The sequence below is a fragment of the Chiloscyllium plagiosum genome, chromosome 50, assembly GCF_004010195.1.
Source record: "Chiloscyllium plagiosum isolate BGI_BamShark_2017 chromosome 50, ASM401019v2, whole genome shotgun sequence".
NCBI classification, from domain to species: domain Eukaryota; kingdom Metazoa; phylum Chordata; class Chondrichthyes; order Orectolobiformes; family Hemiscylliidae; genus Chiloscyllium; species Chiloscyllium plagiosum.
Window position 1 is genome coordinate 1,493,507 of NC_057759.1, and position 24,239 is coordinate 1,517,745.

General features: G+C 43.7%; 1 protein-coding gene across 5 annotated transcripts in view; it reads right to left on the minus strand.

Moving 5' to 3' along the window:
* LOC122544516 (Fc receptor-like protein 5) overlaps positions 1–14,769 on the minus strand; it is a 32,358-nt gene extending 17,589 nt beyond the window's left edge. For 2 of the 5 annotated variants that reach the window (XM_043683792.1, XM_043683789.1), the window contains exons 1-5: positions 14,575–14,769; positions 10,397–10,514; positions 8,760–8,789; positions 4,934–5,179; positions 3,169–3,426 (exon numbers count right to left, since the gene is read on the minus strand). In XM_043683792.1, coding sequence (XP_043539727.1) covers positions 3,169–3,426; positions 4,934–5,179; positions 8,760–8,789; positions 10,397–10,427 — 565 coding nt within the window. In that variant the 5' untranslated portion in view covers positions 10,428–10,514; positions 14,575–14,769. Of the gene's footprint in view, positions 1–3,168; positions 3,427–4,933; positions 5,180–8,759; positions 8,790–10,396; positions 10,515–14,439; positions 14,516–14,574 lie in introns of those variants that run through there. The other 3 variants (XM_043683791.1, XM_043683790.1, XM_043683793.1) reach the window with 3 other exon arrangements.
* Between the last annotated feature and the right edge of the window lie 9,470 nt (positions 14,770–24,239).

The following is a 24,239-nucleotide window of genomic DNA, read 5'->3' on the forward strand; positions in this document are numbered from 1 at the left end:
TCCCTTGGGGCCTTGGAGGGAAGTAAGGGGGGAGGTGTGGGTGCAAGTTTTGCATTTCTTGCGGTTGCAGGGGAAGGTGCCGGGAGTGGAGGTTGGGTTGACGGGGGTGTGTGGACCTGATGAGGGAGTCACAGAGGGAATGGTCTTTTCGGAACGCTGATAGGGGAGGGGAGGGAGATATATCCCTGGTGGTGGGGTCCGTTTTGAGGTGGCGGAAATGACGGCGGATGATACGTTGTACATGAGGTTGGTGGGGTGGTAGGTGAGGACCAGTGGGGCTCTGGCCTGGTGGCGGTTGGAGGGGCGGGGCTCAAGGGCAGAGGAGCGGGAAGTGGAAGAGATGCGGTGGAGGGCATCGTCAACTACGTCTGGCGGGAAATTGCGGTCCTTGAAGAAGGAGGCCATCTGGGTTGTACGGTTTTGGAACTGGTCCTCCTGGGAGCAGATGCGGTGGAGACGAAGGAATTTGGAAAATGGGATGGCATTTTTACAGGGGGCAGGGTGGGAGGAGGTGTAGCCTAGGTAGCTGTGGGAGTTGGTTGAGACTGCTCCAACATTCAATGAATTCATGTCTGATGCGATCATCCTCCAATCCCCTTTCCTGCTTTTTATTCCACATAATCTCCCTTCTTAAAAATCTTCTTTCTCTCTCTCAGCCTTGAATGCACTCTACACCCCAGCCAGAACAGCCCTCTGCGGCAAAGAATTTCACAGATTCACTCCCTTCAGAGAGAAGTTCCACCTCATCTCTCTCTTCAATGGGCGATCACCAACCCTGCCCCCTAATATTCTGAGAGAAGGCCCTTCTGTTCCCAGACTCTACCAAACAAGAGGAAAACATTTCTCTCTGCATTTCCCCTGTCAACTTCCTCGAAGAACCTTCAACAAATCGCTCATTCTTCTAGACTCCACTGAGGACAGGCCCAACCCACTCCACCTTTCCACCATCAAACAGTACCTCCAGAAGAACAGCCTCCAATTCCCAATCTACAGTCTTTCAGATACGGCGCCCCAAAATATTCACACTATTCCCCTACCGTCTTTCTAGTGTGTTGTAGAGTATTAGCAAACGTCCTCCTCCTCACCCCACCCCGGGTTCATGTTCCATGAGCTCCTCTGTTCTTCCTGCCACATCGCAAAAACGAACATTTCCCCACATTTTCTTGTATCTGCCAGGTTTGTGCCCAATTCCTTACAATCAATCTGTATCCCATTGCAGACCCTCTGTGTCATACTCGTCACTTGCCTTGTGAACTATTTCTATATCTTCCACAAACTTGGTGGAAGTCCAATCCATTGACCGGCTCAGACCCGGGGGGGGGGGGGGGGGTGGGGTGGGGGGTGGCTGGATTGCCGCTTGAAAAAAAAAGATGGAAAGGCTGTAGACCGTGAAGAACGTAACCTTAGAGAATAAAGTAATCTTAATCAATTGGGCAAACAGCCACATGGCGTGTAATGTGGTTAAATGACAGGATAAAATGTCTTTTTCATGGAACAAACGAGAGCAGGACTAATAGAGTGAATGGTAGAACCCTGGGTATTCTTGTTGAACAGACAGACTGAGTGTTGGCGGTGCATAGTTCCTTGAAGCTTGTGTTGCAAATAGACAGTGGGAAAGAAGCTTGCATGCATTGTTCAGGCCATTGAGTACATGACTTGGAACATCATTTTCCGAATGTACAGGATGTGTTTGACGTCAACTTTGGAGGACTGCGTGCAATTCTGGTCACCTTATTACTAGGAAGATGTTATTAAACTGGAAGGTTGACAGAAACAAAATGTGCAACAATGTTACTGAGACCCTAAAGTGAGGCTGGGACTGCTTTCGCTGGAGTGTTGGAGATTCAAAGTTTATAAAATCATGTAATGCATAGCTATGATGAATAGCCATGGTCTTTTCCACAGTATAGGTGAGTCTGAAACTTGGAGGGGTTAGGGTTTGATATGCGAGGGGAATGATTTAAAAGGGATGTGAAGAGCAACGTTTTCACACACAGGGTACCGTGTGGATGGAAAGAGCTGCCAGAGAAACAGGTAGGGATAGATACAACTACAATATTAAAAAAAATGGACAGGTCTATGACTGGAAAAGCTTTAGAGGGATTTGCACTCAATGAAATTGGGACTCATTCAGCTCAGGAAAGCTGGTTGGCATGGACAAATTGGGCAGAAAGGCCTGTTTCCATGTTGCATGATTCCGTGACTCTATTTAGCAATGATATACTAAGACCATAGACATGAGTCATGTCAACATATTAAAACTTCCGCCAGATTTCACCAGAGATACAGGGTTGTCTTCTGAGGAGAGATTGAACAGGTCATAGCTTAGAGTATGAGATGTTGTTTCGTGTCAAGCTCAGTCGGCTGGATGGCTGGTCTGAGTTGCAGATGGAGACTATGGTGCGGGTTCAATTCCAACACCAGTTGAGGTGACCACGAATGATTCTACATCTCCACCTCTCCCCTCTACTGAGGCGTGGTACCCCTCAGATTCGTCCACCACCCAGTCCCCTCTCTCACTGATTAAAGAGTGGGACCATGGTGACTTTACTCATCCGATGTTAAAGGGACGATTAACAAAGACGATGGGGACAGGATGTCCCCTCATATGGGACAATCTGGTACGAGACGTCGCTGCTTCAGTAGAAGGGTCTGGGGACAGATTCCAAACAGAGGTGAGGACGAATGGCTTCTCTCAAAGACAGGTGGGCAGGGTGGAAGGTAATGAGTGTAGAGCGAATGAGCTCGGGTTATTTTCTCTGGAATAGACAAAGTTGAAGGGGTACCTGGCAGAGTTGTGTAGGATTATGGACAGGATGAATTGGAAACAGCTTTTCCCTTTAGTTGAAGGGTCAGTAACAAGGAACACATCAGTTCCATGTGAAAGGCAGGAGGCTTAGAGGGGGATTGAGGATTGTTTCATCTATGGGATGGTGGGGGTCTGGAATGCACTGCCTGGAAAGTTAGTTGAGGCAGGAAAACAGAAGCTTTAAAAGGTAAATGGGTGAGCAATTCAAGGGACATGGCTTTCAAGACAATGCGGAAAAGTGGGTTTGAACAAAGGTCCACCTTTATTATGGATAAGTCCGAATGTTTCCTGGTGTTTAAATTAACAATTGAGACCAGTATGCACATTGTCTACCACAGATTGCAAAATCAAGTACGTACCTTGTACCTGAACTTTAACATTTCGTGATTCAGACCAATCGATTTTACAGCTGTACCATCCACTGTCATCGGTGCTGTTTACTTTAATGCTATATGATGATTCACGTCCAGGGAGCCACATTGAATGGATCTTCTTGCCATTTCTATAAAAGCCAAAGTCCTTCTTCCACCTATGATCGTATTTGTACCGACAATTCAGTTTTAGTGTTTCTCCCTCCAAAGGTGAAACTGGGACAACATGGAAAGCCACATTTCTATCTAAATCAAAGGTAAAGTTGCATCATTACAGCTCACCATAGGCATTTGTTTCATTGGAAACTGCTAAAAAAAATCGTGATCATTGATCATTTATTGCCCAAGCACATTTTCAAGTATCGGCCAGCCAATCCCCAATATTATATACAATCCAGTCCAGAGAACTACTATCAGTTTGTTTTCAACTTCCCTGGAGTGTTAACTACAATTTTGGACCCCTAACCTGAGGAGAGGTCACAAGACCATGATAAACAGAAGCAGGAGTATGCAATTTGGCTATCACGTCCCCTCCACCTTAAAGCGATCAGGCCATAAGAATATGAACAGAATTAGCTCGCTCATCCTATCGAATCTGCTCCTCTAATCATGCGATCATGTTGATCTGATCATTGTCAACTCCACTTTCCTGCCTTTTTGTTCCGTAAACCTCGATTCCCCTCCCAGCTTTAAAATCTGTCTATTTTACCCTCAAACATATTAAATGAACCAGCCTTGACAGCCCTCCGGAATAAAGAACGCCAAAGACTCACTTCCCTCAGAGAGAAGAAATTTATCTTCATCTCCATCTTTAATGGGCAATTCCAAACGCCCCCGCCCATCACCACGCCCGCCCCCCTCCCGAGCCCCTATTCTAAGATGATGGCCCTCTGATCGATGCCTCACCCACACAAGAGTAAACAACTTCTCTCCAAATATACCCTGTCATGTACCTCTAACAATCTTCAAAAAGGCAGCTTCTGATTCTACTAAACTTCAGTGAGTGCGGGCCCAACCTAGTCAAACGCTCCTCGTGAGAAATTACTAACTCCTATGTGAGGTACCAAACTTAACATAAGTGACTGACTGAGCAAAACTAAAGTTTCAGCATTAAATCATGTTGAAACATTTGCATTTGGTTGAAAATTGGTTTGGAGGTCAAGGAAATGGTACAGTTTTGGTCGCCACATTACCAGAAGGCTTTGGAGAGGCAATTGAACTTGTTTATCAGGGTAGTGCCTGGTTCGGAGGATATTAACTAAGAGGAGATATTGCACAAATTCAGTTTGTTCTTGCTTGAATGTCAGAAGGAAAAGGATGACCTGATTGAAGTTTATAAAATTATGAGCTGTATGGATTGAAAGGAATGTCAGAGCCTTTTTCCCAGGGTAGGAACGTCAATTACTCAGAGACATAGGTTTAAGAAAAATAAAAGATGATTCTAAGAAGATGTAAGGAGTACCTTCTTTTCCAAAGAGGGTGGTAAATACCTGAAATTCACCGCCAGAAGATGTGGTGGAAGCAGATACAATAGCAATTTTTAAGGGGCGTTTGGCAGATAAATGACCAGGCAGAAAATAGAGGGACATGGACAGCCTAGAGGGAAAGGGTTTCAGTTTAGATAGGCATCATGTTGCATCACAGTCTTGTTAGGCTGAAAGGACTGTCCTGTAGTGTACTATTCTTTGAAAACTGTGCATTCCACTTCCATGCAATTTTTAAAAATTGTAAATGAAAGTCAAATTTCACTTACCCGTGACGACAACTTTAACAGTTTCACTCTTTTTCCATGAGTTGTATATCTCACAGTGATAAGACCCGCCAGTTTCATTGTTCGCGAGTGTTTCGTAATAATTACCCCATCCATAAGCGAAAAACTGTCCATTTTTGTACCAAATAACAGCCCGTACTTTTCCTGTCCCACATTGAAATTTTAAAGTCTCTCCTTCTTTTACAAATCCATTTGTGGGATATACATTAAGCACGGGCCTTCCGAAAGCTGAAGAGAGAGAGAGAAGCAGAAAGGTTCAGTATCCAATCATTGCATCATGTTGACCTCTCACTACTATAAACACAGTGTGCAGTTCAGCCTCAGTGTCCCAGTATAGAGAGTTCCAGTTCAAGTTGTCTATTGACCAAAGGGTACAGTCCAGACAAAAAAGTCTGAACTCGGTGAATTTAGTTGGCACCTAACCGTTGATTGCTTGACGCATCACCTCTGCAGCGCCAACCATTTAGTCAACATCTTTATTTTTCAAAGGGCCAATTGTTGACAGGCAATAGTTGATTTACTGTTCGGAAGAGTTAACTGCACAGATTATGTTTAGCTTTATTAGAACCAGTTGATTACAATGTAAAAACATTTTTGCAATGTTCAATGCTTCGATCAAATCTCAACTCAACCTGTGCAGCACAATGAGAAAGTTCACAATATTATCTTTCTGAATTTTTCAGAAAAAAAACCCTATCCGCTGCAAAGCTTTACTTAATTAACAAGGCAATGGTTATCTCCAATAAATGATAATGTAATCATTGCCCCTTGACAATTAATGGTGCTACCCTCACTGAATAATCTTCACAATAAATATCCTGCAAGTTACCATTGAGAGAAATCTAACAATCGTGCTTTGTTTTTCAACTGTGTTACGATCCCTGAACTGCCTCACTATCAACATGCTGGGGGTTACTCTTTTTAAAATTCATTTTCTTTTAATTCATTCACTAGATTAGGGAGTCGCCGGTTAGGCCTGCATTTATTACCAACTCCTAATTGCCCGTAGGGCAGTTAAGAGTCAACCATATTGCTGTGGGTCTGCAGTGACATATAGATTAGACCAGGCAATGATGGCAGTTTCCTTCCCTTAAGGAAATTAGTGAGTCAAATGGGTTTTTCCAAGATTTGGAGATGCCGATGTTGGACTGGGGTGTACAAAGTTAAAAATCACACAATACCAGGTTATAGTCCAATAGGTTTAATTGGAAGCACGCTAGCTTTCGGAGCGACGCCCCTTCATCAAGTGATTGTCACCTGATGAAGGAGCGTCGCTCCGAAAGCTAGTGTGCTTCCAATTAAACCTATTGGACTATAACCTGGTGCTGTGGGGTTTTTCCAACAAATTATAGACATTTATTGAATTCAAATTCCACCATCTGCTGTGGGGGTTTTGAACCCGGGTCCCCAGTACATTGTCTGACGCTTTGATTTAAGAGTCTGGTGATAACGACTCTAGGTCATTGCCACCCCTTCTGAGAGAAGGCAATGTCCTCTACTGCGTGGCAATTTAACTATCGCCTCTTCATAGTCAATGACACCATCACTGAATCTCCTCACTATCAACACCTTGGGGGTTACTATTAACAAGAAACTCAGTTGGACTCACCATGCCAATATCATAGTGACAAGAGAAGGCCAGTGGCTGGGAATACTGCAGCAACTAACTTACCTCCTGACTTCGCCAAGGCCTGTCCACTATCGACAAGGCACAAGTCAGGAGTGTGATGGAATGCTCCCCACTTGGCTGAATGAGTGCAGCTCCAAAAAACAGCACAACACCATCCAGCTACAATGCAGCCCCCACTTAATTGGTACCACATCCTCAAACATTCACTTCCTCAAATATCGATGCTCAGTACCAGCAGTTTGTACCTTCTACAAGTAGCACAGCAGAAATTCACTAGAGATGCTCAGACAACACCTCCAAAACTCAGTAGCACTTCTATCAGAAGGATAAGAGCAGTCAATCCATAGGAACACAGCCACCTTCACGTTACCCTCGAAAGCGCTCAGCATCCCAACTTGGAAATGTAACGGTCATTCTTCAGTGTCACTGGTTCAGAATCCTGGAATTCCCTCCCCAAGGGTATTGTGGGTCTTCCTACAGCACTTGCCGGAATGGCTCAAGAAGACAACTCAATCCCCACCTTCTCAAAGAGAGCAACTGGGAATTTTGTCAACAAATACTGGGTTCCGCCAGTGATGCCCATATCCCACCAGTGAATTAAATTTCATGTTCCATGTGTCTGCCCATTATAGCTGCCCGTATTTCCCTCTGTTTTCCTCCATCACTTTCCTCCTTGTTTTGTTACCGTTCCACGCGTCTGATCACCTATTATGGGACTGAGGAGCAGAACTGAAGTTAATGTCCATTTATATTTATCATAACAGTTATCACAGCTAGTTCTGATCTGTACGAGGCACCATTTAATGCTGATTCCTGTCAAAAAGAGACAGAATTGTACATTTGCCATATTGTTGTTTACAAATATATTGTGTCGATGCTTACTGCCATTAACTGCCAGTGTCATTATCTTGAATTTTGCTGGCAAATTTGTAATGTGCCTTTAATCTTTAGCTTCCCAAACCCTTTTTAAAAGGAAAAGAATGCGTCAATTTCATTAAAACGGTCACTTTACTCTCTCGCTTATCTTATCCATCAGTTTGTCCATCATTGAAACTGCCTTCCTAATCGTATTTAAGACCTGAAGAGCATAAGAATAGGAATAGGCCATTCTGACCCTTGATACTGCTCTGAAATCCAATTGGATCGTGGCTGATCTGACCTCCCTCACATACAGTTTCTTGCCTGATCCCTATAATCGTTGATTCCCTCCACATCCGCCCCCCCCCCCCCACCCCGCCAATAAAACAAGAATCTATGTCAGCCTTAAATATACACAAGGACTCTACAACCCAAAGCAGTTGTCTGTGGCAAGAATTTCCAAAGACTTCCACACCTGTGAGAGAAGATAATCCTCCTGATCTCAGTCTTCAATTGTTGCCCCTTTATTCTGAGACTGTGCTCTCTTTCCTTGACAGTCCCATGAGGGGGTAACATCCTCTCAGCATTGACCCTGCCAAGCTCTATATGTTTCAATGATATCACCACCTCATTCTTTAAACGTCAGTGAGTAGAGCCCTAACCTGTTTAGACATTGCTCAAAAAGACAATCTCTCCTTCCCAGAGATCATCCTTCTCTAGATTGCCTCCAATGAAATGGTGCACTTCCTTAAATAACGGCAGTAAAAGCTCTCAGTGCTCAAGGTGTGGTCTCCCCAGCAACATGTACGTTTGCAGAAAGACTCCCCTACTCTTTAGTAATAATAGCCAAATTTCCCTCCCCACTGTGTGCTAGTTTTCTGTGTTTCATACAGAACTTCCCCACCCCCAAGTCCCTTTATGCTGCAGCTTTGTGCATTTTTTCTCCATTTAAGTAGTACTCTGATCTGTTCTCCCTTCTAAAATGAATGGAAACTTATGTTTCCCAAACAACCTGTTTTAAATCTCATGCTCATTTGAAGAGTTGTGGTGGAGTTAAACTTTGATGCAGATTTACTGAATAGACTCTGTCCAATGTGACTAAGTCATTGGCCCTCTTTTTAACTATTGGTACATCCACGTGGGATAAGAGTTGAACATGATTCCAGTGTCTGGCCTTACAGAGGATATCCCGAACTCTGGACAGAAAAACAGGGATTAAATCACAATTGGTTCATATTTAAAAGGTCACTGAAAAGATGTGCACAGCACGACTTCAGATTTCCAAATGATTATCCAAAACTAAACTTGCAGTTCCCTTACCTTGGGTGATCCGACAGAGAGCAAGAATCACTGGAAAACATAAGGGAATTGAAATGCCAATGTAATTATTTCTGTAAGTGTCCTGGAAACGGCAAAGCATAGACAATGTCAAAGCAAATTAAGTGGAGAAGCAGCAGAGAAACAACACCAGTCCTACCTGGAACTCAATAGTAACTGTTAATTGTTCACTCCCATTGAAGTGGACACAGAAATATGAATTTATATCAACTGTATGAGCACCCATTGGTTTCTTCGTCCTTGTCGCATTCGAATTGCAAATTTTGCTTTGTATCTTTCTGGATTTTATTTATCCCCTCGTTTTCTCTTCCTGCTTTCTCTCTGCTTAGCTTCCCATTTTATTTGCAAATGTTTTACACAAGTAAGGGTCTCTGGAAATTTAGATTTCTTGTAAAATAAAGTACGTTTGGGAAGATGATTGCAAAAGGAATAACGTCACATGATTGCGCGTTTCTTGCCTCTGTGGATTCTTAGAAACCCCAAAAGTCAGACAAGTCTCACCAATGACCACACTGAGACTTCTAGCTCAGCGACGAAAGGCTACTGTTACAATGAAGCATCTCTGCATCTAAAATTACTTCGCAAGAGAGCAAGAATCGTCTCCAATCTCAATTCAGAGCCAGAGAGGTCTACAGCATAGAAGAAGGCTCATCAGCTCATCGGGTCTGTGCCAGTCTAAAACATACACCTCGCTATTCTCGAATTCCATTTAAACACCACTTGGCCCCTAGCCTTGGTATCACAAATTGACATCTAAATGCTTCTTCAATGTAAAGAGAGTTTCTGCCTCTCCACCCTTTACAGGCAAGGACTTCCAGATTCCCCACCACACGCTGGGTGAAAATGTTTTCCCTCACATTCCATTCTAAACCTCCTGGCATTTGTTTCCATCTGCCTCATCCATGTCATTAATCCCTCCATCAAAGGGGAAGTTTACCTCATGTCTATTCTATCTAGGCAACTTCATCATTTTATACATCTCAATCATGTCCTACCCCATCCCCTCTCCCAAACCCCTCGGCTCTAAGGAAAACAACCCCAGCCTCTTGAAGTTCCCTACATCAGTGAAATTCTCCAGTCCCCAAAGCAACATCCTCGTTAATCTCCTAATTTTGATGAAAAGTTTTGGCATACCCATTCACTGCTCAGTGATATATCTCACCTCTATATTGTTGCTGATTGTCCTTCCCTTTGCTGGATTCTGAAATTCTACTGATCCGCCCATGACTTAACATTTTTAGGTCGATTGCACATGTGGCGTGGACAATTTGGACCGAAGGGTCTATTTCTGTGCTGTACATCTCTATGACTCTATGTGTGTAACTTGTATCCTTTTCCGAGAAGATCAAATAATATTGCCCGAAGCGGGAACAAAGGATACGATGAAATGATTTTTCTTCTCTCTCTTTCCCAAAATATTATCGTTCATGTTGCCAACTTGTTTCATTCCAGAATTTAGCCAAGTTTGATTTTTTTTTAATGTTGGCCACAGTTATTAGATCCTGCTTTTTGGATCTGAGAAGGAAGTGTAGGGCTGTCTGCTGTAGAATTCAATCTCACGTGACCGGGGAACAGCGCAGGTTTGTCATGGTTAAGGTCCATTAGTAACACACACTTACAGAGGATCAGAAGCACGGAGGTCAGCGTCATTTTCAACGCGGTTTTCTAGCACAGCAGTTTCCAACTCAGTGTGACCTGATGCTTGCTACATCTGTGCATTCTATTTCTCACATTTACCTGTAACAGAAAACGATGCGTTTAGAAACAGCAAAAGTGGCTGCTCTCTCCATACGCTGCTAGGACATCCAACTGATTAGTTCTACGCACAGTGGGACAAAGCTGCTTCTTTAGCAAGGTTATGCTGTGAATTCTTAGAGGCATGGCATTCTAACCAGAACTCCATCACTAAACACATCGACTTAGATCCCATCTACCTTTACTTGAAAAAAAAGAACTGGAAATGACATCACTACCTTAAGAAAGCAAAACCTATAAAGAGAGAGGCAGGACATGCCACCAGCTCTTTACCAGAGACTCACACTGATTATGTTACCTATTCATGGTGACAAAACTATTGAAAACAAACCTTCCAGCTCAGCGAGCTAATGTACACACTTAAAGTTATGCTGTCCTTAGTTGTTTTTTTTTTATCAGAGTGGTTATAAACAACACAGGTTTCGAAAAGTCTGTGTTTTGAAGGGTATTAGGACCAATTTGATAAAAAAACTAACAGATACTGTCTCAGGCAGAGGATTTTCAAATTTAAAACATACTTGTACAATCAAAGGTGAGTGGCCAGATCTCCCAGCTCACCTCTCCTCTGGATTGGTTTGTTTTTTAGCAGTAATGTAGAAAAAAAGATGCTGGGCCCAAAGAAGCAGGTCAGGACTGTGACTCTCTCTCTATGACTTCTCTCCTGTAAGGCCCTGTGTTTGTTTTAAACTTTTGTGCCAAGGGGTGTTCGTGGGGATAGCTGCAAGTGTTGACACAGTATCATTAAATTGCGATAATCTGTTGGGCTTTCGGGTGGGTTAGGTTATTCTGTGTTCTGTTCTGTTTTGGTTGTGTTTCATTCAGTAATCTTGTCAGTTGTTTTAAACAAAGTGGGTTGGCCAGCTACAATACTGCTGGAAATTCCACGTGACACCTGCTTAAAACAGCTAGCAACGTTAGGGTCTTGGCTACTCTCTTGAAATGTTTTGAGGGGTCTGGCCTGGTTCATAATAACAGGAACAGCAGTCGGCCATTTAGCCCATCGAGCCTATTCCACCAGTCAATAGTTGATCTGCAACCTAACTCCATAATACCTGACTTTGGCCACTATCTTCTTCATAACATTACTGAACAAACATTGATCCATCTCGGATTGAAAACTACCAACTGATTCAGCATCCACTGCAGTTTGTGGAAGAGAGTTCCATACCTCTCCCACGCTTTGTGGGTGGATGTTCTTCCTAACATCTCTCTTGAACGGTCCGGTCCTAATCCTCAGACAATGCCCTCACCCTTTCTGGAATCCCCAACCAGTGGAAATAGCTTCTCTTCTTCCACCCTGTCTTTTCCTGTCAATATCTTCGATCAGATCACCCCTTAATCGTCGAAAATCTGTGGAAAACAGGCCTCATTTGTGCAATCTCTCCGCATAATTTGACCCCTAAAGTCCAGATTCCACTCTTGCTAACCTAGCTTGTACTCCCTCTGAGGCCAATCTGTCCTTCCTAACATGGAGTTCGGGAGAGTACTGTTCCCGTTAGAAAAGAAAAACAAAAATCGCTGGGGGAACTCGGAGGGAGACAAAGAAACAGAGTTAATATTCCACTTTATAAACACAGGGAGTATTGTAGAAGCTCAGCAGGTCTGGCAACATCTGTGTAGAGAGAGAGAGAAACCGCTATGGGCCAAATGGGTTCAGTTTGGGAAATTTAGTTGGGATTGACGAGTTGGGACGAGTCCGCTCTGGAGGACTCTATAAGTCCAGTCCATGTAGCTGTTCAGGATCAGACTCTGATGTGGTCACTGGGAAATTTGAAGCTGATTGAGGCACAATGTTAAGGTGTCCTGAACCCGTTCTTTTGCCCAGAGTCTATGCTGCTTACAGAACAAGAGAGAAACCGCAGCCTACTTCGGTCTGACCACCATCTCCGAGACAGAGAGAGAAAGAGAGAGAGAAGGGTGGGAAGGGGGGTTGGGAAGAAAGATACAGAAGACTTCCCCGATTCATGCTGACCATATGCACCCCCATCCTAACCCAATCCCTCCATGAACAGGGAACACCACAATAACCACATCAGCCTTTGGAATGAGCTTTATCAGAGTTTAACAGCCTGCACAGAGGCTGAATACACCTCTGCAGCTGTCATGAGATGATGTATTGTCAGAGCACGTTCTACCGTTAAACCAGCAACAGCTATGACTAAAATAGAAATCACTGGAGAAAGTGCAAGCAAAAAAGTCGTGCAGCCTACCAAGACAGAGTGGCTGTCCATTCCCCATCTTAATATCCACCATTTTATATCTCTATTCCACTTTCACCACAATTAGCAGTCCCTTTATCCTTTGCAGCAGCAGTGATCTTTTCCATTCACCCCTCCCTTTCAATTGTGAAGAAGGGTCACTGGATTCGAAATGTTAACTCTGTTTCGCTCTGAGTTTCTCCAGCACTTTCTATATTTATAACGAGTGACATAGAACGTACAACAGTACAGCACAGGAAATGGCCCTATTGCCCTCGATGTTGTGTTAAACGGAACACCAAACGAAACTGGTCCCTTTGCCTTGTTCTTGGTTTGTTTCCTTCCATTCCTTTACTAAAACCTATGAAAATAATACCCACAGCTCTATCCTCATTGATCACCTTCGTCACCTCCTTGTAAAATTCAATCAAGTTGGTAAGGCATTAGCTGCCCTGCACAAAGCCATGCTTTTCCAAATGTGCAAAAATCCTATCCAGAGGAATTCTCTCCAATAGTTTCCCAACGACTGAGCTGAGAGTCACTAGTCCATGCTTTCCTGCATTATCTCTATTTTCCTTCTTGAACAAAGGAACAACATTAGCTACTTGCCAGTCTTCCAGGATCTTTCCATTGGCTAGTGAGGCTACATAGATTTAAGCCAAGGCCCCAGACAATTCCCTTTCTTGCCTCTCTCAATAACCTGGGTAGATAACATCGGGCCCTGGGGTAGATACCATAGAGCCCTTTGGACTTATCCACCTTAATGCTCTTTAAGAGACCCACTTCCTTCTTGATCTCAACATGCTGTAGCATATTAGTATGCGCCATGCAAATCTCACTATCCTCCATATCCTTTTCCTGGGTGAATGGTACCAATGCTCATTTAGGATCTCACCCACATCTTCTACCTCTAAACACAAGTTCCCTCCTTTTTCCTTGACTGGTCTTACCTTCTCCCTCGTTATCCTCTATTCACACTAAGACCTGCTGAGTTTCCCCAGCACTTTCTTTGTTTATAATCTGTCACTTGAACACTGTTTTCCATTTTTCTCTCCCTCACTTCTGTTTTTATTTATTATATTGCTCATTCTCTCACTCGCAATTCAGAAAATAACATTGTGACAACAACAATTTGCATACAGCTATTTTTGGACACATAGTCAAAAAGTATTGATCTGATTTTTCCAAATCTATACTGTGCCACTGACCCATCTGATTTTATTTTACAGCACAGCGCATTTTCAATTATAAGTGGTTAGACAATCAGCGCTGACAGGGCACCAGGAATGCGACAATTGGAATTGAAGTATTCATTAACACAAAAACTGTGAGGGATGATGGAGATCTGAAACAAAAACAGAAAGTGCTGTAAAAACTCAGCAAGTCTGGCAGCAGCTATGGAGAGAGAGAAGGAGAGTTAACGTTCCAGGTTATAAGCACAGAAAGTGCGAGAAAAACTCAGCAGGTCTGGCAGCATTTGGTAGTAGAGACAGAGCAGAATTAACATTCCAGATTATGAACACAGAAAGTCCTGGAGAAACTCAGCAAGTCTAACAGCATTTGTGAATAAAGAGGTAACATGACAGATTGTGGACACAAAAAGTACTGGAGAACCTCAATGGGTCTGTCTGCATGTGTGAATAGAGACAGAACAGACTTAACATTCCAGGTTACAAACACAGAAATCATAGCTGTTGTGTGTGACCAACCTGCATCCAATTTAAGGACGGATTACAGTTCTGTATAGTTCTGCAGATACAGAAACACTGATCCCCTGCGTAACTGAAGCATACCTTCCTCACTCTTACATTCAAATCCCGTCACACGGAACCAGAAATTCCTACCAGCTTTTCTGATTGCTTGCTGCAGCTTCACACCAACCTTCCATGCTTACAGAACCAACTGCCTTGAATGTGCTGATTTCCCGACTGGCAGTCTCTCTGAGAGTTAAGTGCTTTTGTTGTTTGATTCTGAAAGAGAAAAAGGAACTGCAGTGACAGAAGGAACAGCTGCGTTGTTGTTTTGATACTGTTTCCACTCAGTGTTCCAGTCCGTCCCCGCTCCCTGCGGGCCACTGAAAACAGCACGGGAGGTGGAACCAATTTGAGCAGAGGCCTCTGTGGGGCAAGAGGTTTCCATTCTGAAATGTCATGTTCAGTGGAGCTCAGCGAGTGGGAGGGGAATTGTTGAAGTGAAATTGTGTGTCTTAACGAAACGGTAACTGAGAGTGCTGACGGATGGATATTCATGTACAGGATACATAACAGCCTGGAGGCTTGGCTGCTTCTCACATCTGGTGTATGAGTGGAAGGTAAGGCAGGAACACAGGTCTGCTGTAGTTCCTTGTTCAGTAGATTAGCTAAAAAAAAAACCCTCAATGGATATTGGCAACTAAGTGCAATAGTATTAACAACACCTCCGCTTAGAATAGAAAGAAACTTATTAGATTAATGGAAGGAAACTTCAGAGTGATTCAGTGCAGAGGGATTTGGGTATCCTTGTGCATGAATAGCGGAAAGATAGTGAAATTACTCCATGAGACGACTTTCCCATCACCAAGTCCCCCTTCATTTACATGTATATAGTACATCACACTGGCTCAGAGCCCGTTCCTACAATGAACAGAAACCCTTCCACCCCTGTTTATATCTCTCAGTCAGGGCTCCCAGATCGGACCAGGTTAGAAGCACCAATCATGGGACTTAGGTTCTATGAGGTTCGCCTGGTTGACCTTATTCCAAACACTACATTCCACTTTCCCTCAGTGCTGGTACACAGACCTGTTCTTTTTCCCACATTATATCCTTGGGCGTTTTAGCATCAGGTCCAGTCCTTCCAACTCTGCCTTGAATACTGGCGGCTTTTACCGGATCGTAGCCTGCCTCTTGCTCGCGGTGTTGGAAGAAAGTCATCATCCTCCTCAGTCAGTAATGGTGTGAGGCTGTTACATATGCCGTGTCATTCTGAGAGGTTTCTGCTAGGATAGGCGGAGGGGGAGAACTCACAGGTTCTGACAGCCTTGCTGGATGGTCTCAGGTAGTGGGGTATGTTCTGCTCCGGCCCAGTTTGTGAGGTTGCAGCTTTCATATGGTCCATGTGTTTGTTCAGAATTGCATCTTCTACCCAAAATTTGTATGTCATGGGACGGACTTCGTGCCGCCATGTCTCTTACCCATGTAGAGCCATCCCATGGTTTCAAGACTATGCTTCGTCCATTGAAGTAAACTGACTCTCCAACTTGGAGGAGTCTTGGGTCCAGCACTGAGTGCACCTCATATCGTTTCACCCTCTCTCTCAGGTCTGGGGAGATCAGGTTTAACCTGGTGTAGAGACTTCTCCCCATTAGCAACTTTGCATTTGAGCTGTCCCTGTAGTTGTGTGAGGAGTGGTCCTATAACTGAGCATGAACCGGGACAGGTTGGTGTCGAGTGAAGCTGTATGCTGTTTCTTTCAGGAGAAAGTGAGGACTTCAGATGCTGGAGATCAGAGTCAAAAACATGTGGCACTTGGAAAGCACAGCAGATCAGGCAGCGTCAGAGAAGCAGAGGAGTCAATGTTTCACTCATTCCTCATTAAGGGCATATGCCCTAAGCATCAACTCTCCTGCTTTGCTTTTCCAGCACCACACTTTTTGATGATGTTTCTTTAAGCCTTCCTTCAACGTTGCTCTGCTCTTTCTGCCAGACTACTGGACGATGGACCGTATGGAGCTATACTTCCATACCAAATGCTATGCGCCTTTAGGAAATTGTAGTGATTGAACAAAGAGCCAGGTGAGACCCCAGATTGGGAGCATTAACTTTGACCAATTAGGGCGCTCTGGCTGACAGATCCACGCAGGAGTCTCAGATGATACCCCAGAGAGCAGTCTCCTACATTGATACAAACCCCTGTGTACTCTCATTTTAGCATACTTCTGGGAATCCTAATCCAATTACAATTGCAGATATGCATAGCTCATGTCCAGATTCGTGAAGAACAGCATCCCGCCAAACTTGAGTATTGATTCTCTTTTTGAGGGATTGGCTGCCAACAGCAGTTCGTTATCTGATAATCCCACGAAGGTAAACTAACCTGTTGTGCCTCATAACTGGTATGACCGGTGATGCCCATTCCACAAACTGGGCAGGTTTGATGACTCCTTTCCAGCCTTCGGAAATCTACCTCTACTTTTGTGCATAAAACTAATGGCACTGGCAGAATTATGGAATTGCTTCTTGGCCTCTTTGATCATCCCTGCAGCCTGGAGCAGTGACTCACAGCACCAGGGAGCCGGGTTTGATTACACCCTCCGCCAACTGTCTGTGTGGAGTTTACATATTCGCCCCATGGCTGCATGGGTTTCCAATGATGCGCCGATTTCCTCCCACAGTCCAAGGGTATGCAGGTTAGAATCAATGGCCAAGCCTAATTGCCCTGTACGAGGATTAACCCTGGGAATTGCAGGGTTACAGCATGGGTCTGGGTCGGATACTCTTCGGAAGGTCGGTGTGTACTCGATGGGCCAAATGGCCTTTATTCCTACAGTGGGTATTCTATCCTATAAGCTTGCTGAAAAACTTGCCAATATTGAATTTGGACATTACCCAGGCAGTCGTTTTCCAGCCAGAAAATGTTGAGCTAATCAAGGTGAATGTTTCTCAAACAATTTCACCGTCAAGCTTGGACCCGAGGCTTTTAGTACAGTCAGTGAGAAATGAATCCGCTGCTTCTCATAAGAGACCAGAACCGAACTTGTACCCTTAATTGGTAGGAAGTAAAAGCAATTTAACTGTTCCAAATCAGCTATAGGTGCACTTTCCTGGATGTGCACCATCCGGGATACCAACCAATGAGTTCTTTTGCTGGGCATCATGGCTGTCTTTTGTCCACATACAAACAGAAACTACAATCACCTGTTGGCCTGCATGAGTACAATTTTTAAACATGAACCATTCACTATCCACCAGCAACCACATTAGTATGGCTCCACAATGCATCCTTGCCAATTCATGCCTCTTAAATTATATATTCCTATATTTAGATTCTGGATCCTACCCTCGAGTTCAACTACTTGGCTCTTCATCTTCATGGCGAATAGTGTCACATTATGGTCACTCTTCTCCAAAGGATCTTTACATAACAAGACTTAATTTCTCATTGCAAAGTATCCCATCTAGATAAGGCTGTTGTCCAGTAGGTTCTTCAAGGTTAAAGAACAATCCCTTTTCACTCTTCAAGACAGTGGCTTACCAACACTTTCTCAAGGACAACTAGGAACAGGCAATAAATACTGGCCAGCCAGTGACACCCACATCCCTCAAATCAATTTTTAAAGTACACATACACGTACTCACGAAAACATTCCATCATTTTGTTTTGTCGATGTCTATGTCAATTAAAGTCACCCAAGATTGCAATTGCACGGTTATTGCAAGAATCTCTGATGCCTTGCCGCATATCTGATTACGCTTGTAGGAAGGCTAATAGAACGGTAATCCATTATTACAAGGGGATTTGAATACAGGAACAGTTAAGTTTTGTTTCAAATGCATAGGATTTTGGTTAGGCTGTACCTGCAGGTGTGTGTGCAGTTTGGGTCTCCTTATGTCAGGAAAGATGCTATTTCCATGTAGAGAGAGAGCCATGAAGATTCACCAGACTTGCCCCTGGGGCCAACATCCTATGAAGAGCCAGTGGGCAAATTGTGCCTGCATTGTCTAGCATTCCACGGATGAGCGATGATATCATTGAAAATAAAGTAACACAATTCTTAAAGAGACATGTTACCTATAGGTTGAATATTTACTGGTTGGGGGAGACGAGAACTGGGCAGGATTTTAAAGTAAGTGTGACTTCAACGATGAGGGTTTATTTTGTTTTGCTCATTAGATTGTAATCTTTTAGAATTCTCTACCTGCAGGGTGCTCGGGTCACTCCATCACTGTGTATGTTTAAGGTAGAGGCTGATAAATTTCTCATCACCAATCTTCAAGTAGGTTATGGGATGGAGTGTGTAAAATGAATTGTAGTGCTCGATCAGCCATGGTTGTATTCAATGGGACACCTGCTGATGGGGATGAATGGCCAACTCCTGTTATTACATTCCTCTGTTGCGAAATCTGGTTGCTTTTCTCTTAGGAATACACTCAAGTATTTTCATTCCCTAACAATGAAATGCTGCTCGGAAATGCACAATTTATACACTTGTTGACTCAAAAACGTGTTCTCTGATTAATGCAGTAGATATGAAAATGTAGTTATAGTGTTATAGAGATAGACAGCATGGAAACAGACCCTTAGGACGAATTTGCCTATGCCAACAGATATCCTAAATCAATCTAGTCCCCTTTGCTAGTACTTGGCCCATATTGCTGTCACCATTCCTATTCACATTCCCATATAGATGCCTTTTAAATGTTGCAAATGTAACAGCCTCCACCACTTTCTCTGGCAGCTTATTCTTTACATTGCACCATCCTTGGTATGAATAACGTTGCCCCTTAAGTCCCTTTTAAATTTTGCTTCTCTTACCCTAAACCTATGCCTTCTAGTTTTGATTAACTACCCTTCCCCCCAAACTACCACCATCCCGGGGAAAAGATTTTGTCTATTTACCATATCCATGCCACTGATGATCTTATAACATCCCTAAGATCACCCTTCAGCCACTGACGTTTCAGAACAAACAGCCCCAGCCGACTCAGCCTCTTCCTATAGCTCAAAGCCCCTAATCCTGGCAATATCTTTGTAAATCCTTTCTGAACCCTTTCAAACTTCACAAAATCCTTCCTGTAGGAGGGAGACCAGATTGCATGCAATATTGCGAAAGTATGAGATTATACTACATCTGTACTTTCTCTCAGGGAGGGATTGAAGATTATCAATGATTGAATCAAGCTTCATCAAAGCAAATATTTCCAGTAAATAAATCTGACAAATATGTGTTTCTGTAAATGAAAGCTTCACCCCATTTTAATTTAACTTTAGGACTGGAAAAGCAGCGTTCGCAACTTTGTTTATTTCTCATATATTGCAAGTAAGCTGGAGTCTAACGGTAGAAATATGAAGAAAGGTAGATAGTTAGATAGATAGTTAGATAGATAGATAGATAGATAGATAGATAGATAGATAGATAGATAGATGGATATGACATTTGATGCATAAATTTTTAATATCGTTTTTCATAATAGAGTACATATCTATTAATATTGCACGATTTCATTCGGACTGTTACTGCTGAGCCCTGGTTTAACGTGCATGTCTTCCTTTCTTACCTTCATATAGCTACCCATCGTAGAAAAAAATGAATGAAATGAAAGGATTTGTTATCGAACATCATGCTGCAAATAGAATTAACCCAGAGATGTTAAAAAAAAGTTAGAAACAAGATTAAATCACAAACGCTAAATCTTCACCCTTGGTGAAAAAGTAATGCATTAATTCGACAACTCAATTGAAGTAATACACTAAAATTCTACACCATCTGACAATGCTTCCAGCTAAATTTGAGTCAGAATTCAGACACATTTAAATCATTTTCCGAGTTACTTACACCATTGTTTTCATGGAAGGGAAAATCGAGCTTATGTTTGCATATAACTCCTTATGTCAAGAAGGGAAAGGTGTGAATTCTTCCCAGAAACGAAACAGTCCTGAAGCTAGCAGGATTTCCAAGTGTCTCTTTCCCCAGTACGTGAACCACACTGGCAAACTCTGCAAGAATCTGTATACTACTTCCTTTTAAATTATCTATTCATCTCGTTAGGCAGCCAGTGGCGTTTTTTTTTCAAGATGTGTGAAAGCAGTGTTGCAATTGCAACAAAATAAGGACTGAAAACATGCACCCGAATAAAACTCTATTGCTGTTTCGGATGGTTGGAAATCAGTTCTTCTTGGAATTGCATCTCATTCCGGAGTGTGCTGTAGACAGAACCGTGTCTGGAAACATTTCTTTATAAAAAAAAAGGGGTGGACACCGTGCAACATTGCGCATTTGTCACCCCTGACAGAGGAAATGTCGTACTGGAGGCAACATCTCAGCATCTATGGAATAGCAACGATTAAATGATGGCCTTGTTGCAATTGTTTCTTGTCTTTTGCTAAGAGAAAACAGATAAGATTAAAATCCACCAGCACATGTTCCAAGTTTTAAGCCCATGTGTATTACTGAGAGATAAAGAAGTTAGCTTTGTCTGACAGTGAGAATCAGCAGACATGCACACAAATCAGCAATGCCTACTGTCACCACCCCAAGCGTTTACAGCGCAGAATCACAGATTGGAACAGTGCTATCAGATCATGTAGCAGGGAAAAATTATTTTATGGTCAAATACTGTCAAAGGGGGGGGGGGGGCAGGGGTGATGCTCTCAATCCTGCACCTTGGATAATGGTTCGTTTCTTTCCTCTCTTAAATTTATCTACATTCATGTGCCGATTAATTAAATAATATGGGTCAAATACCCGCTCGCAGATGGTATTAAGTTCTGGAAATGGTTGAGGCGGGTACATTGACAGCATTTAGAAGGTATTTGGACAATTACATAGATTGTAAACGTTTGGAAGGATACGGGCCGAGTGCAGGGACATGGGGTTAGAGTGGCTGGACATCTTGGTCAGCGTGGAGCACATTGAACTGAACGGTCTGTCTCCATGCTCTCTCTGCATGCTTCCCCAGTGCTATCACACTGCTCAGATAATGTTGATTTGTATATAGATGCTTAAAAACTCACTGGAATGGCGATAAATTTGCTGTTCAGGAGAGACCCTGCCTGCTGGTTAGAAACAGCACAGTGCTAATTGCCGTCTTCACGTTTGCTGATGTTGATGGATGTGTGTACGGTTCTGCAGTGGTTGGAGTATTCCCAGTCAACCTCCTCACCATCCTCGTAGAAAATATATTCAACTGGGGTCGAAACGACTGGTTTAACGAGGTGCTGTCTCCCTCCACTACCTCATTTCCAGGTGGGCACTCAGCTCTAGGACTGACACAGGAATGCCTGTGATTAAAGCAAACTGTTAGGCACTTTTCTAAGGCAGGAGTTGTTGTTGTGTTCAACAACAAACAGTACTCCCACCATACAGTCAGAGAGAGTTACAGAGTCACTGAGAAAGTCAGAGAGGCAGGGAGAAACAGAGAGAGACATAGACACACACAGGCATATGGAGTTATATAGAAACATAGTCAGAGTCAGAAAGAGGCACAAGATCATCGAGATTAATCGACATAGTGTTAAAGCAAGTCATAGACAGTCCAACAGAGAGAGATAGAGACCTCGCGGTCTGTACAATATACCTCACCGGGGGGGGTCTCTCCTGTCCCCCTCCACCCCCCAATAACCACCATCCTGCCCCTCGGGAACGGGACATATTGACACAGTCCGCTCTCCCTCGGCGCTTTTCCTTCCCGCGTGGCCCCGGCGCCATTTTAGCTTCAGGCCCCGCGCGAGATGGCGGTTAACGGCCGCCTCGTGCCCCAAGTGACCGTTAGCAGCTGCTTCAGGGGGAAGACTCTTTAAAGGGACAACCCTTTCAGGAGAGAGAAACAACAGGGCCGGCTCCGGGACTCGCCAAACTCAATAATAATGACAAATACACACAGAGTGTTGGGAGTGAACAAGAAATTGTGCGGCGGCACATCAAGACCAAAGGCCACTCTCCCGAAGGACGGCTGCCCCGGACTCGAAACGTTGACTCCGCTTTCTCTCTGTCTGTCTCTGGACAGATGCTGCCAGGCCTGAAGCACAAACAAGGTCCTCGGGGGTGAGTCCGAGTTCAGGATCCTGTTAAGGTTCGGTTGGCAGATGGATGACAGTGTGGGAGGGTATGCAATGGGATTAGAAGAATAGAGGCGGAGACTGTTTCCTAAATGGGGAAAGGTTTCGGAAATCTGAAGCACAAAGGGAGTTGGGAGTCCGAGTTCAGGATTCTCTTCAGGTTAACAGGCAGGTTCAGTTGGCGGTAAGGAAGGTAAATGTCATGTCAGCATTCATCGTGGGAGGGTTAGAATACAAGAGCAGGGATGTACTGCTGAGGCTGTATAAGGCTCTGGTCAGACCACATTTGGAACATTGTGAGCAGTTTGGGCCCCCTATCTCAGGAAGGATGTGCTGAACTTGGAGGGCGTCAGGTGGGGGTTTACAAGAAAAATCCCAGGGATGAAGCACTTCTCATATGAGGAGAGGTTGTGGACTCTGGTTCTTAACTCGATGGAGTTTAGAAAGATGAGAGAGAACCTGATTTAAACTGACAGAATATCGAGAGGTCCATTCATGCATCTGTCTAGATACATCTTTATTGATGCTATCGTCTGGGGAGTGTTTCTGAACAAACAGACCTACGGGGTGTAGGAAGGCAGTTCCTTAAATGTGGCATTGTGGCTTGACACTGTGGTGAAGTAAGCATTTGGCATGCTTACCTTCACTGGTCAGAGCACTGACGACAGGAGTTGGGGCATCATGTCATAGCTGTACAGGATGTTGGTGAGACCATTTTTAGGATACTGTGTACAGTTTTGGTCAACCTACTGTAGAAAGGACGTCGTTAAGCTCAAAAGGTTATAGAAAAGATTTACAAAGATGTTACCAAGGTTGCAGGGTTTGAGTTATAAGCAGAAGCTTCATAAGCTAGGAGCCTTTCTCCCCTGGAGCATTGGAGGCTGAGGGGGTGACCTTATCGAGGTTATAAAATCACGAGGGGCACAGAAAAGGTAAATAGGTATAGTTGTTTCCCCAATGTAGGTGTGTCCCAAACTAGTGGACATAGGTTTAAGGTGAAAGTGCAAAGATTAAAAAGGGACCTGGCAGGCAAATTTATCACACAGAAGGCAACGAGTATATGGAAAGAGCTGCCAGAGGAAGTGGTAGAGGCAGGTACGATTACATGGAAGAGACATTTGTAAAGGAACATGGATAAGAAAGGTTCAGAGAAATATGTGTCAAATGCAGATAAATGGGACTAGTTGAGTTTGGGCAACGTTGTCAGCATGGGTGAGTTGGGCTGAAGGGCCTGTTTCTGTGCTGCATGACTCTATGAAAATGGATGAGAATAACAAACTTTGCCTGAATGTACAGGAGGAGCTGTGAATATGTGGGGTCATTATACAGACCAATTTCTTTTGGCAAAACACATGATTGGAACAAATCAAAAACTGACCGTGACAAATATTATTTCTGTGTACTCTGAACAGGATGTAGCCATCTCTGCCAAGGTGGGAAGTGGATGCAATTCCGAAATGTCCTTGAACCACTCGACTTGCTCAGCCAGAAGGCAGTGAAGAGTTTGCAAAGGGTTAGGAATCATGTGCAGAGCAGAGCGGGTAGGGAGGTCAGATTTCACTCCTTTAAGGACCATCGCAGACAGGAACAGGAGAAGGCCATTCGGCCTTTCGAACTGCTCATCCATTTAATAGCATTGTGGCTGATGCCCCATTCCTCACGCTCACTTTCCTGCACTTAACATGTAACCCTCAATTCCCTGACTGATCAAGAATCTCCTGCTCCTGTCTCCACACACAGCTCTCTGTGGAAA